A 14,084-nucleotide genomic window follows, 5' to 3' on the forward strand; every position below is an offset into this window, starting at 1 on the left:
TCCGCTCTAGTTTTGCTGGCAGCGAGTTGTGGCCGGGTTGGGTGGGAGGAGAGGGAGTCGGGAGGATGTGGATGTGCGGGGGAACGGGTGGCTGCAAAGCCTGCGTCTAATTTATATCTAAAGATAAAACACCCGGGGGGGGGCTATGCTCTCTATTCGTGCCGCTAGCGAAGGTCGGGGGGTGGGAAGTCAAACTATAAACTATTTTTTATTTGACCAGTTTCCACTGCGCCGTGTAGCTCTTTTTCAGAAGCGCCCTGGCCACAAACGATAGCTCAACGAAGTGCCTACTCACGTGGAAATGTATATCAGTTAAATACTCTAAACGCGTGATGTTGACTCTAAATGTGGATGGAAAAACCGGAGGGCGCCATAAAAAAAATCCACGCGACCACGGGGATAATACGCAAACTCCAAATATACAGGTGTCAAGTTCGGGATCGAACCCACGGCCTCCTGAATGACAGGCGAGGCAGTTAACATCATCGCTCCCCCCCCCCCCCAGCGCTTGCGCAACAGGAATCTCTCGTGTGAGACGATCCGAGGCGTCTCGACAAGCCGTGACGTAGAGCGGTCACGTTGACCGGTGATCCAGCGGTCGATCAGTCGCCTCCTTATCCACCTTCTATTGCTACTACCGTGGTTCCTGTTCCCATGTGTGTATCTATGTACGTTGCGCTTCTTTCGCACCGTACGTAGACAACCGTGCTAATCGGAGGTGCGGGCGATGGACAATAAAATCTTGAACTTCACTCGCTGATTCCTCCACCTACGCTGGGGGTTCGCTCTCCTAGACTGACTGTTTTGTCGAATCCACCGCACTGCAGCTCATGCCACTGCTCTTTCCGCGTGTTCTCTTGCACCGCTCGACTTTGAAATTCCCCGCCATGGCAGCAAACCCCTAGGCCGGAGTCGTCGCCACCAAAACTCTGCACGGAGGCGACGGGTCGCGGAATTCGCTGAGACAGCGGTGGCGGCGTCAGGTGACAGGCACCTTTGCGTGTGAAGGAGAAGTTGAGAAAAAAAAAACACGCGCACACACACACACACGTAAACACACCAAACCACGTACGCGATCTCTATCTCTCAGGCACCGCGGATCAATGGATAGGCTTCGCATGCAGCAGCCAGCATCTTGATGCAGTGCTCGATAGCGCCGCGGTAGGGGGGGCGTTGAGTCTGTGTTCGCCGAGGCTTGCCATGCAGCGTGTATCTTGCAAAGCTTTATGTGTCCGGCCTAGCTCAGGAGGCTCTTAACGGCCGGACGGACGGATGGATGCATTCACAGAAAGACGCAGGGACAGATGAACAAATGGACAGATGAACAAATGGACGGATGCAGGGGCAGACACACGGAGGGATGAACGACGGACAGATGCGTGGACACAGACGGAAGGATCGCTGGACAGAGGGGATGGACAGATGGACAGATGGACAGACGGACGTGAAGACAGACACACAGGCGTGCGGACAGACTGATGGATGAAGGGACATGGAGGAAAGGATGTACAGACAGCGGGACGGAGAGATGGACGGATGAAATGCCGGACGGACGAGCGATGTTCACGACGTCACTTGTTGTTGGATCGAAGCTCTTGTACGAGAGGCAAACAAGGTCAAGATGATCGGCAATGGACAGAAAGGGAAATCAAGTAATGAAATGCAACAAATGAACATGAATATTATCATCATCAGCAATGATCTATCTACGTCTGGAATAAAGCATCGGCGTGCTGGAGCAATATCTCATGGTCCTGCGATGCAGCTGAACTCAACGTTCGCTCGGGAATTCATCCCTCCTTTGCCTGCCGATCCATTGTTAGTCTCGACCATCGTCGCTTCGGTTGCCGTACACTTACATTTCTCAGCTTACTGAATGTACTTCTGTCTAAAAACTAAGGCCTATCAGGGCCCCCATGATGAAAACAAGAGCAGTCTCCAACTCTCTCCGTCTGTCTACTGCACCTCCCTATGTATGTGCCATGAAGAAGGGCCGTTGCCCAAAACGTCTCCAATTACACATTTGTTTTTCTTTTAAGGCCACACACGCCATGTTGTTACTGACGAATGTTTAGAGTTACTCTCCTTAACAGTCAATATGACGTCCATAAAATTGAACACCTAGGCTTTCCCTACCAATATCCTGATTCTCGATTGATTGTTCGCTCTGTAGTTTTCTGACACGGACGATGGGCCCCGTTTAGCCAGCTGTCGCCCAGGCTCTTTTACATGGGAGATCCTTGGTGCGTGAGCACAGCAACGACAAAAAATGTCAACATTGCAGATAATGAGCGCAGGGTTCTTTAAGGAATGTTTCACAACGGCACCCAACGCTGGCTATTAATAAAGTTAAAACGATAAACTATTTTTTTTACCAGTCAAGGCCCACTGAGCTCGACAGCTCTTTTTCAGAAGTGGCCTGGCCACAAATGATAGCTCAACGAAGTGCCTTAACATCATTTGGAAATATATAGCAGCCGAATACTCTAAACGCACGTTTCTAAATGTGGAGGGAAAAACCGGAGGACCTGGAGAAAAATCCACGCGACCACGGGCAGAGAGAGAGACATGCAAACTCCAAATATACAGCATACGTCAGGGTCGGGATTGGTCCCACGACCTCCTGTATACCAGGCGAGGTAGTTAACATCTCGTAGCCACAGCGGCGCCCAAGTTAAATGCTGTGCATTGCTCTCCCACATTACCGGTGCCGCTGCCGCTGCTGAAGCAGTAATAAACTGGCACGTTTGTTCATCACGTGACAACTTTATCAATCGGCCACGTCGGGTGGAGGAGGGTGTACGACAAACATTCTGCTAATGCGGCGATCTGACCCAAAAAAAAACCATCATGAATTAAAATGTCTCGAACGTTCGTATGTTCTCTAATCTGTGTGTTCCTCTTCCCCCCTTTCTCAGCGTAATTCGCTCTGGTGAACATAACAACATTATTATTGTAATTGTGACCTCGAACATTAATGCCCTTGTTGCTTGCGTATGCATTCCTTTCCGCTGGGGGCTGGGATGCAGTGTAAACTAAATTCCCGATGAGTTTTCTCTCGCTTCTTGGCTGCCTGGGTGGGTTAGGCTATTCCCTAAAATCATTAACCGCTGTAGGTTTACGCCACTTTCCCACAAAGCAGCAGTGTTTACTGATGCTGATTGGACGGCTAAAAATTAACTGACATGGGGGGGGGGGGGAGACACTGCTGCAGATATTCATCAATGCCTCATGACAAGACAAAGATCCCCCGTATAGCCTAAACATACTGTTGAGGCAAGTGTTGTTAGCAAGCACCTATGAAGGCCATAACGGCACACAAGGGGGTGGGTGGGCAGCACCACGCCGGGCCGCCTTTGTCTCCCCAGTGCCGATGTTTCCTCCACACCGCACCAGGTACTCATTTGAGACTGGGTCGAACTAGGAGAGGCCCAGGACTTGTTCAGATAATTGTCAGTTATTGGTCTTCAGCGGGAATCGAACTCGGGTCGCCGGGATTGTAGCACAGTGCGCTAACCGCTACACCACCGCTCCCCAAAGAACACGCATGACAAGAACACACACGCACACGCACATGCACGGTTTGGAATGTATGTTGAACTTATTTTGTGTACGTACGTAGCCAACCGTGCGAATCGGAGATGCAGGGGAAGGACAACGAACTAAACACAAAAAGCAGTTCTGAAGAAATGAGCTTTCAATCTGGATTCAAGAATTACTGTCTGCATTTCCGTTTGCGTTGAACAGAGCCAAACATTTTAGACTTCACTGCTCTCGCCAATGACCATCTGGTAATCTGACAGCATTTGTTTAACATTTCATGACTGTGCTGATGAGATCAAGAAGGTTGAAACAGGTCCAGATGTTTGCTTGCTTAAACCAAAAAACTGCCGCTTGATAATATTCATCTGTAAAGGCAATATGGTGATGGACTAAAAATACCTTTTTTATATTTCACTTGGGGTAACAAAAGCTAATCCGAGCATACATAATATATATAAAACAATTAAATTATGATCGCTTCCCTCTGGCAATGGAGGGAAGGGAGGGAGAGAAGAATGGGGAATGGAGGGTAAGGACTTAGCCCACACAGCATTGGAACAAAAACAGAGAAGTTCCAAGCAGTCTGGGAAGACTCGGAACTTTGGGCGTTACCGTCGTCATCATCGTCATCATCACCGCTGCTCGCTTTCGCTTTGTAATTACCGACGCAATTTAGGGAGCAGCCCATTAAGTGCTGCATAAACAAAAACAAACAGGAAAATCAATGGTGAAATGCACCAATTTAAGCAGCCTCCATTAGCATGCCGGCGGGAGTCTCAACACAGTTTCTCAGTGGAATTGCGTTGCGTTAACGATGCACGCTGTCCATCACGCGTTACTCCGAAACGGTGGGTGAGTGGGTGGGTGTGTGCACGAATGGATGGACGGGTGGAATGGTGGCGTGTATGCAATTGAGCGAGTGAGTGAGCGAGTGAGTGAGCGAGCGAGCGAGTGAGCAAGCGAGTCAATACATGGGCGAGTTGGAGAATTATTGTAATGGTCGGATGGACGACTAAGTAAATAAGTGGGTGGATGAGTAGCTGGGTGGGTGAGTGGATTTCTGGATGAATGGATGGGTGTGATGGTGTTGAGCGCAAGTGATTGGATGTAACTCATTTCTATGGAACTGCTTTTTGTGTTAGTTTTTTTGTCTGGTTAGCTACGTACAGTGCGAAAGAAGAAGAAGCTCAACATTTGTAATGGTCAGTAACGTTGGTGGATGAGTGATTGGCTGAAAGAGTGAGCGAGTGAGTAAATTAGTGGCAAGATGAGTGGGCGGATAAACTGCTGCCCTCCATACCAGCTTCTCCCACGCAGCTTCCATCTCTGTGGGATACACCAATCTGCCGGCAACATCACCTGACGTGGCCCTCAAAGTTGAAACCACTTACGGTACGTCAGCTTAAAGAAACGCCGTTATTTAATGCGAGTCCAAAAGGCCCACACCGTAGGCTGACTGGACATGAACAAAACAATAATATTGTTGTGCAGCAAGAGAGACTCTCATACGTTTGAGTTTGACCGTATGCAAATACACGTGTTACAGCACTTTTGTTAATCTACTGCTAGATTAGGGCATCCCCATGCTGTACAAGTGTTGGGAGGTCATTTGGCCGTTCTCTCGCGAGCGATTCGACAAGACACGCGATAGCGGCGGTGCGCATCGCCCATGCCACCGGAGCCGCCGAAGGAGGGCGGATTTTTAACGATTGCAAGCGATAGGCCCTTGAACGGCGACGGTCGAAAGGCGGTGGTGACATCACCCGCCGCCGGGGGTCGTTGCCCCACGCTGGCGAGATGTTAATTTCATCGCCTGGTATGCAGGAGGTCGCGGGTTCGATCCCGACCCTGACGTTTGCTGTATATGTGGAGTTTGCGTGTCTCTCTCCCCGTGGTTGTGTGGATTTTTCTCCGGGTGCTCCGGTTTTTTCCCTCCATTGGGAGAACATGCAAACTCCAAATATACAGCAGGCATAAGGGTCAGGATCGAACCCACGACCTCCTGTATACCAAGCGAGGTAGTTAACATATCCCAGCCACCGTGATCATGAGAGAGAGAGAGGCACCGCAAACTCCAAATATACAGCAGGCGTCAGTGTCGGGATCGAACCCACGACCTCCTGTATACCAGGCGAGGTAGTTAACATCTCCTAGCCACTGTGATGATGAGAGAGAGACACGCAAACTCCAAATATACAGTGGGCATCAGGGTCAGGATCGAACCCACGACCTCCTGTATACCAGGCGAGGTAGTTAACATCTCCCAGCCACTGTGATGATGAGAGAGAGAGACAACGCAAACTCCAAATATACAGCGGGCATCAGGGTCGGGATCGAACCCACGACCTCCTGTATACCAGGCGAGGTAGTTAACATCTCCCAGCCACTGTGATGATGAGAGAGAGAGACACCGCAAACTCCAAATATACAGCGGGCATCAGGGTCGGGATCGAACCCACGACCTCCTGTATACCAGGCGAGGTAGTTAACATCTCCCAGCCACTTTGGCACCCAGAAAATCAAACGCTCCCAAGCTCAGGCCTCAGGGCTGGGCCTGGGCGAGACATTCCCCTCATTGTCAAAATCGCTTAGTAGAAAATAATAATCATCATAATTACATGAAAAATAAAAAAACAACGCTGAGACTTGAAATCAAGGTTGAGCGTCGCCCCCCCCCCCCTTCTCTCTGGGTTCCCTAACGCTCACGACGACAGATGTCAAAGGTCGCGCTGGGAACCAGGCCCCCTGGACCCCAATGGGTGGTGGTGGGGGGGTTCCTCATCCCCCCCCCCTTCCCCCTCCCGCTGTCAATTCACGGTAATCCTCGTGAGATGAGAGAATGCGAGCAGAGATACCGGCGTGAGGTGGAAACGTATTGAGATTTAGAGAGAATTCAGGAGAATCGTGGACAAACGATGAACCGAGATGGCGTGAGGCGTGAGGCAAGGGATACAGACGAGAGACGGATATTCCCAGTGAGGTCATGGACAGAGGGGATGTAGACAAGAAACAACTGGGCAGAAAAGATGTGCAGTGAGATGAGAGAATAGAGATGCAGAAGGGACAGAGATGACAGAGATTAATCGGCTCGCTTATGCAAACTATTTTGTTACGTTCAATCGGGATTCGAATCCGTGCTGATATTCGATGCAGCCCTAGATCCATTACGATTCCTGGCCACGAACATTTTGCTTTGCCCAAGCGCCTCCGCCACAGCCTGAACCGTTAGCAATCGCCCCGGCACCAAATAAGACAAAGATCCCCCATATAGCCTGAACAGGCTGTTGGCGCAAGTGCCGTTAGCGAGCACCTATGAAGGCCGGCACGGCACACGAAGGCCAACACCACGCCCGGCCGCCTTTGTCTCCCCAGTGGCGATGTTTAGACACCGCACCAGGTACTCGTTTGAGGCCGAGTCGACCTAGAGGAGGCCCAGGACCGGTTCCCAATATCGTCACCGGTGTTGGCTGTGAGCGGGAATCGAACTCAGGTGCCGGGTTCGGAGCGCAGCGCAGCGCAACGCTGACTGCTGCGCCACCGCTCGCGATCGCCCCGCCACCATCGTCTCCACACCGCCTCCCCGTGCCGCGATGCAGAGACGCCACTCCCCCTTCATCCCTGCGGCAAAAATCCCTCCAGTGACGTCGCCGGCACCACCACCACCGCCGCCAAAGACAAAGAGGCCCCGTGTAGCCTTAACAGACTGTTGGGGCAAAGTGCTGTTAGCGAGCAGCGCCTATGAAGACCGGCACGGCGCACGAGGGGGTGGGTGGCCAGCACCACGCCCGGCCGCCTTTGTCTCCCCAGTGGCGATGTTTAATACACACCGCACCAGCTACTCATTTGAGGCCGAGTCGACCTAGCGGAGGAGGCCGACGACAAGCTCAGATAATCGTCACCGGTGTTGGCCACGAGCGGGAATCAGACTCGGGTTCGCCGGGTTCGTAGCGCGGCATAGCGCTCACCGCTGCACCACCGCCCCCCCCACCCCCGACGCAGTAAAAGGGCAGTGCAGTGGTCATCTCACGGGGCCACTCCACGCGGCTTCCTTCGGGAGGCGCAACCAGCGGTGGCGCTTCGGCACCGGCAAATTAACGCAAATGCTTAGGGCCCCCTAGCAGCTCAGAGTGGTTCCCGGATTCGTGAGGAATTTAATAAATGAATAGGGGCGATGCGAACGTCGTCTTCAATCCAAAACGTCGTGGACATCAAAAGCCACTCATCATGAATGGTCATATTGTTCTCACTCAACTCCATCATCTGGTGTTCAGCAGCTCTCTTGACTCATCTCACTCAATCTGTCTATTGTCCACATCTCTCTCTCATCTCACTACATCTTTATCTGCTCTCTGCATCTGTCTCATCTCACCAAATCTCTGCATCTTGTCCACATCTCTCTCACGTCATTACATCTTTGTCTAGACGGAACATCTGGCGGCGGTGGCGGTGTCGCCGGTCGGCACGTGCCGTCGCTCTGAGCGCTCGGATCAGCCTCCGCGACCGCGCGCGAAACGCCAGGGTCCGGCCGAAGTGAGGCCCTTGACAGCGACACACACAGCGCATTCTCTCGACAGATCCGTTACATCCGGCGCGGAAGCAGGTGACGGGGGGGGGGGAGATGTCTACACCCTCCTCCGGGGAGGAGGAGAGCGCAGATTTACAACGCCCCCCCCCCGCCGCCGTGCCTCCTGCGCATTGCAGTCCGCCGCAGCGCTGCCACGAGTCCCATTGATAATTTTAAACGATGACATAATGGGCGACGCACGGGGGGCGATTTAAGGAAGTCAGGTTTAAGATTCTTTCTTCGACCCCCCACACCCCACCCCCCCCCCGGTTCCCCCCCTCCTCACCTCCCCCCCGTGCCACGTGGGTGGGCCAGTGAGCCCCCCCAGGTCCCTGTCGCGTCGAACTCGGGGGGGCTGCTGCACGCGGAATTTCTGACGTGCCGGCGGGTAATGTCTCTCACCTTGCCCGCCGCTCGTCGTGTTGATGCGGCAGTGGTGGCGGTGGCCTCACCTTGCCACGGCTCACCGTGTTGATGTGGCAGTGGTAGCGGTGCTAGTGGCGGTCGTGGTAGTGGCAACGGTGGTGGCGGTAGTAGTGGCGATAGCGGTAGTGGCGGCCTCACCTTGCCACCGCTCACCGTGTTGATGTGGCAGTGGTAGCAGTGGTAGTGGCGGCTGTGGTAGTGGCAACGGTGGTGGCGGTAGTAGTGGCGATAGCGGTAGTGGCGGCCTCACCTTGCCACGGCTCACCCGTGTTGATGTGGCAGTGGTGGCAGTGGTAGTGGCGGTCGTGATAGTGCTGGCGGTGGTGGCAGTAGTAGTGGCGATAGCGGTAGTGGCGGCCTTACCTTGCCACGGCTCACCGTGTTGATGTGGCAGTGGTGGTGGTGGTAGTGGCGGTCGTGGTAGCGCTGGCGGTAGTGGCGGTAGTAGTGCCACGGCTCACCGTGTTGATGTGGCAGTGGTGGTGGTGGTAGTGGTGGTCGTGGTAGCGCTGGCGGTGGTGGCGGTAGTAGTGCCACGGCTCACCGTGTTGATGTGGCAGTGGTAGCGGTGCTAGTGGCGACCGTGGTAGTGGCAACGGTGGTGGCGGTAGTAGTGGCGATAGCGGTAGTGGCGGCCTCACCTTGCCACGGCTCACCGTGTTGATGCGGCAGTGGTGGCGGTGGCCTCACCTTGCCACAGCTCACCGTGTTGATGTGGCAGTGGTGGCGGTGCTAGTGGCGGTCGTAGCAATGCTGGCGGTGGTGGCGGTAGTAGTGGCGATAGCGGTAGTGGCGGCCTCACCTTGCCACGGCTCACCGTGTTGATGCGGCAGTGGTAGCGGTGCTAGTGGCGGTCGTGGTTAGTGGCAACGGTGTTGGCGGCAGCAGTCGCGATAGCGGCAGCGGCACCCTCACCTTGCCGTCGCTCGCCGTGTTGATGCGGTAGTGGTAGACGCGCCCCTCGCAGCGCAGCGAGATGGACAGCTGCCCCGGGCTGCTCTCGGACTCGCGCAGCAGGAAGGAGCCGTTGATGCCGCTGCTGAGCAGGTACTCGGCGGCGCTGCGCGAGATGGGGCCGTGGTACCACGCGTGCTTCTCCAGGCTGTGTACCGGCGTCACGTAGTTGCTGGGCACCCATCCCTGGCCGTTGCGTGTGCGCGCCTCGCACCACTCGTGGTTGTGGTTGTAGCCGAGGACGCGCAGCTTCTCGCCTGCGCCCACCGGGAAAAATGAAAATAACGCGGCAATTTATAGCGTCATCTGGTCCAACACCATGTGAGACTAGCTCTAAGGAAAGCTGACTCGGGTGTGGACCAATAACTTCAAGGACAGTGCATACATTATTAGAGTTATGTTTTTTGTTTGCATTATGGCTGCAGGTATTGTGGTCTATGCAAACATGACTCCTTGTAAAAAAGGTGTCAGTTTTGTTGCCAGATAGAAGGGTAAAAAAACAATTATCATAACATGTTTTTAGTTTTTTTTTTGTGCCGATTGCTATTTACTTCATTGCTGGACTTTGCGTCGTGAAGCCGGCCCGCCCTCGCTTGTAGAATCTTTGCATTCATGGTGTGAATACATGAATATTGTGCGTTTAAAAAGAGTTTGCTGACACACGAGAATATGAATTGCACGCTCCATAAATGTTTAATGAGCTTATCTTGTTTCTCCTATGTATCATGTAGGATGCATCCTATCTGCACATTGATTTTCATTTCATTGCACACGGTTATCATTTATGGGATTTCATTTTTTTAAAGTGCCCTGCGCTTTGGATTTAAAGGAAAGTGCTCTGAAAAAACTGGCATCTACGTAGTATGTTGAACTTCTTTCGCACCGCACGTAGCCAACCGGGCGAATTAGACGTTTGGGGGAAGGACAGCAAACTAAACACAAAAATTAGTTCAAAAGAAATTAGTTTGCAATCTAGTTGATTTAAAAGTGCATCGCTCCAGTGGCTTCCTAATATTAAAAGAAAGAGCGTTCCAGACGGCCGCAGAGGCGCATCAGTAAGCGCTATCATCCCCAGACCCCCGTCTTTCCCAGAGCCCCACGTGCCCCGGATCCCCGCCCCCTCGCCAAACCTTTGGTGATGCTCAGGGTGTTGTCCCCGCTGGCGACAAAGTCGTAGAGCGCCACGAAGAGGTTGGGGTCGTTCTCGGGGAGCCCCAGCGAGGAGGGCCCCTCCTCCAGCGCCAGCCCCTCCGATTCCGGCACCAGCGGAAGCGGCCGGTGCAGCGCCTCTGTGACATCATCGCAGCACCGGCAGAGGAGGAGCGGGGGGGGGGGGGGGCGGCAGTAATGGCCGCTTAGCGATCGGGTTTGAAATGGAGGGTTGGCTAGGGGGTAAAGTGTTTAGTGAGCGTGCTGATGTATTCATTTGTCGATTGATGGAGTGAGGAAAAAACAAGTAACGTTGGGGAAAAACGAGACAAAGTAGAATTTGATTCTTCAACTATAACGCAGCCAGTATACGTGAATGTGTTTGGATGTTTGTATGTATATATGAGAACAAGTGCGTGAATGTGTAACTACGTATAAGTATGTTTAAATTGACGAGATGGGAAAAGAAGTCCGGTCCGTGTGCAGAAATTTGATCAATTATCTCAGTTATCGTGGCCCCCCTGTTGCGGACAGACACACAGATGGACCGGATCAAGCCACGGCATTCACGTGTTTGAACATTATTTGGAAAGCATTAAGAATAGAGTCACAAATCAGAGGCACATTTCGGAGCTTTAGTTCGAAAGAAACTGCTGCCCCCGCCAAGTTCCGTTCCCACCAGGAGGACGCCATGGATGAGTGGGTCCCAAGGTGAGAAGGGAAAAATTAAAAGCGCCTGCCTGCCTGCCTACGTTTTTGGGGTTACGGTTTCTGGAGTCACGGTTTGACCGAAGAAGCCATCGGGTTTTCTTGTCAAATTTTGTTTCCGTCAATCTTGATTTGAAGCTTTCGTGACTGCAGGAATCCATACTCTTCGGTTCTTTCGGTAAAGTCACGTAGGTAGAAAATAAAATAAATCACGACGTTTCGGGCGCAACACAAGCGTCTGTCATCAGATGGGAAAGCATGATCCGCTGCTGAGGCAGACTGTTTCAAAAGGTTTGAAATTCCCGTCCCTCCGACGCGCCCCAGAAATTGCGCGCCGCGTGTTGCTCAGCGCAACGTCCCGACGTTTCGCTCCGCGTGCCGGCAGCCTCGCATTGGCAGCCGGGTTTTTTTCTCTCGGAAACTTCCCAAGGTGAGCTTCTTCAGTTCCTTGAAGAAGCCCCCCCCCCCCCCCGGCCCGCCGACACACACGGAGCGAAACGTCGGACGCGACGTCGAAAGACGTGCGTCACAACCTGGAAGCGCCCGTGTGCTGAGCAAGCCGTGCAACGGCGCAAAACCGCGAAAACCTCCGCAGTCGTAACGCACCAAAAAACGAAATCTTCGGGAGGACGCAACCGCGTCAAACGTCCGCTGCCGAGGCCGCACCGATTGGCGGTAATGGGAATCACATGGCCGGAAGGGAGCAACTAATTTGCCGCTAAAACACATCCAGACTGCGTGCGGAGGAGGCCGCTCGCAAGTGGGAGGAGGCGCGAGCGATCCCGGTGCGGTTACGGTCAGGGATGAAATGGCTCCTAAGTCAGCCAATTACTGGGTTGCAGAAGTTTTGCTCAGTTTAGCTGCCAGATTCACATATTTATCTGTATGAACGTAACTGCATTTAGAAACGTGTTTGTGTGCGTGTACTGTAGTGGGCCCTCGGGCGTGGTGCTGGCCACCCACCCCCTCGTGTACCGTTCCGGCCTTCATAGGTGCTCGCTAACAGCACTTGCCCCTACAGTCTGTTAAGGCTATACAGGGGATCTTTGTGTGTAGTGGGCCCATGACCAAATCAGCGAGATTGCGCTCGATCTCACCAGATCTCGGAAGCTAAGCAGGGCTGAGCCTGGATAGCGCCTGGATGTCATCGAGCCTGTTTAGGGTTTACGTGGTAGGTTGGGAGAGGGCAATGCAGCAACATATATCATTGTACCGTACTTCTATATCCCCACGACTCAAAAATATTCTCGCTTTCACAGCCAGCACTGCCCCAGCAATGAAATGCACATCGGGGGAGGTGCTAATTGTGCAATTAAATTTACGAAACGGCTGTGATCGCACGGGCACGAGACCACGGTGATGTCTGGCCAAGCGCGTGCACGGTTCGTTTAGAGTGCAACGGGCTCGCAATTTCGAAGCTTGCGAGTTTAAATCCCAGCTGCGTTTGACTCTTCCTCCAACGTGGACACCACGACTACCATGCGGTGAATTTCGATTTAAAGCTTTCGTGACTGCAGGGATTCATCTTCTTGGTTCTTTCGGTAAAGTCAGTCGACAGACCTGTTCTCCACCTGAAGACGGCTGCTTGCGTTGTGGCCGAAACGTCGTGAGAATAATTTTATTATGTTTTATTTTTATTATTTTATTATTTTCCTTCTACGTGACTTTACCGAAAGAACCAAGAAGATACCATGTGGTGGTTTATTCCGCGGGTGGACTTCCCGCACACACCCCCGTCGCGGTAATGTGGAGTTGACCCCCACTGGCTTGCCGGGAGATGATCAGGAAGCCGATGGCATTTTTTTGGCTTTCGCCACCACCGCACTCTTGAACGAGGCCCATTAACACCTCATTAGGAATGGGGCGGCGAGGCCCAAAACAAAGCCTCAAACGTCGCGCGCCGCGACCCAGCAAAAGAAAAAAAAGCGGACCCCAGTTGGCACAACTCTGCGGCGTCTTTTACCCAAAACATTCTGACCTCAAATACGCGCGCGAAGATACGCGGGGATCTATTATAAAACATACAGACGCCTCTGGCCACTGCCGCCACCACCACCACCGCCGACTATTGCCATCGCCGCCACCACCACCACGGCCGTGCTTATAAATAGCCTGGCACTGTGTGAGCACGGTGGTCTGGCCGACCCAACGAGCCGGCTTAACAGCTGAGCGGAGGCTGAATCTTGCCCCGGCAAGGGATAGTGTTTGCCCTGCGGGGAACGGGACACGCATCTAGGGCGGATGAAGTGGCTGGTGGGGGGTGATGGGGGTGATGGGGGTGAGGGGGGAAAGATGGATGAGAGGAGAGCGAGAGGGCTGTGTTATCAGGGGCACGTTACACACTAGCGTTCAATACTGCGCAGTTAAGGGGAGTGGTGTGTACTCATGTGTGTGTGTGGCCGTGCGTGTGCGCGCATTATCGCCAGATTCATAGCGCAGTGCGATAACTACTGCACCGCCACTCCACCCACGGGCAAAGACAAAGATCCCCCCATGTAATTTGAACAGACTGTTGGGGCAAGTGCTGTTAGCGAGCACCTATGAAGGCCGGCACGGTGCACCTATGAGGGGGTGGGTGGCCACCCCCTCTGTTCACACACCACAACAGGCACTCATTTAAGATTGAGTCGACCTACGGGAGGGCCAGGACTGGTTCAGATAACCTTCATCGGTTGTTGGTGGCCGTGAGCGGGAATCTAACTCGTGTAACGGTCTGAAAAATGTTGTGGGTTTAGTCTCC

At 53.1% G+C, this 14,084-nt stretch overlaps 1 protein-coding gene across 1 annotated transcript in view; it reads right to left on the reverse strand.

The window, feature by feature from the left end:
• ABL1 (ABL proto-oncogene 1, non-receptor tyrosine kinase) overlaps positions 1-14,084 on the reverse strand; it is a 101,643-nt gene that overhangs the window by 15,216 nt on the left and 72,343 nt on the right. Inside the window, exons 2-3 of the mRNA XM_078616012.1 lie at positions 10,618-10,776; positions 9,449-9,744 (exon numbers count right to left, since the gene is read on the reverse strand). Coding sequence (XP_078472138.1) covers positions 9,449-9,744; positions 10,618-10,776 — 455 coding nt within the window. The remainder of the gene's footprint in view (positions 1-9,448; positions 9,745-10,617; positions 10,777-14,084) is intronic.

Source organism: Lampetra planeri, chromosome 49 (genome assembly GCF_965212315.1).
Source record: "Lampetra planeri chromosome 49, kcLamPlan1.2.h2, whole genome shotgun sequence".
Classification (NCBI taxonomy): Eukaryota; Metazoa; Chordata; class Hyperoartia; order Petromyzontiformes; family Petromyzontidae; genus Lampetra; species Lampetra planeri.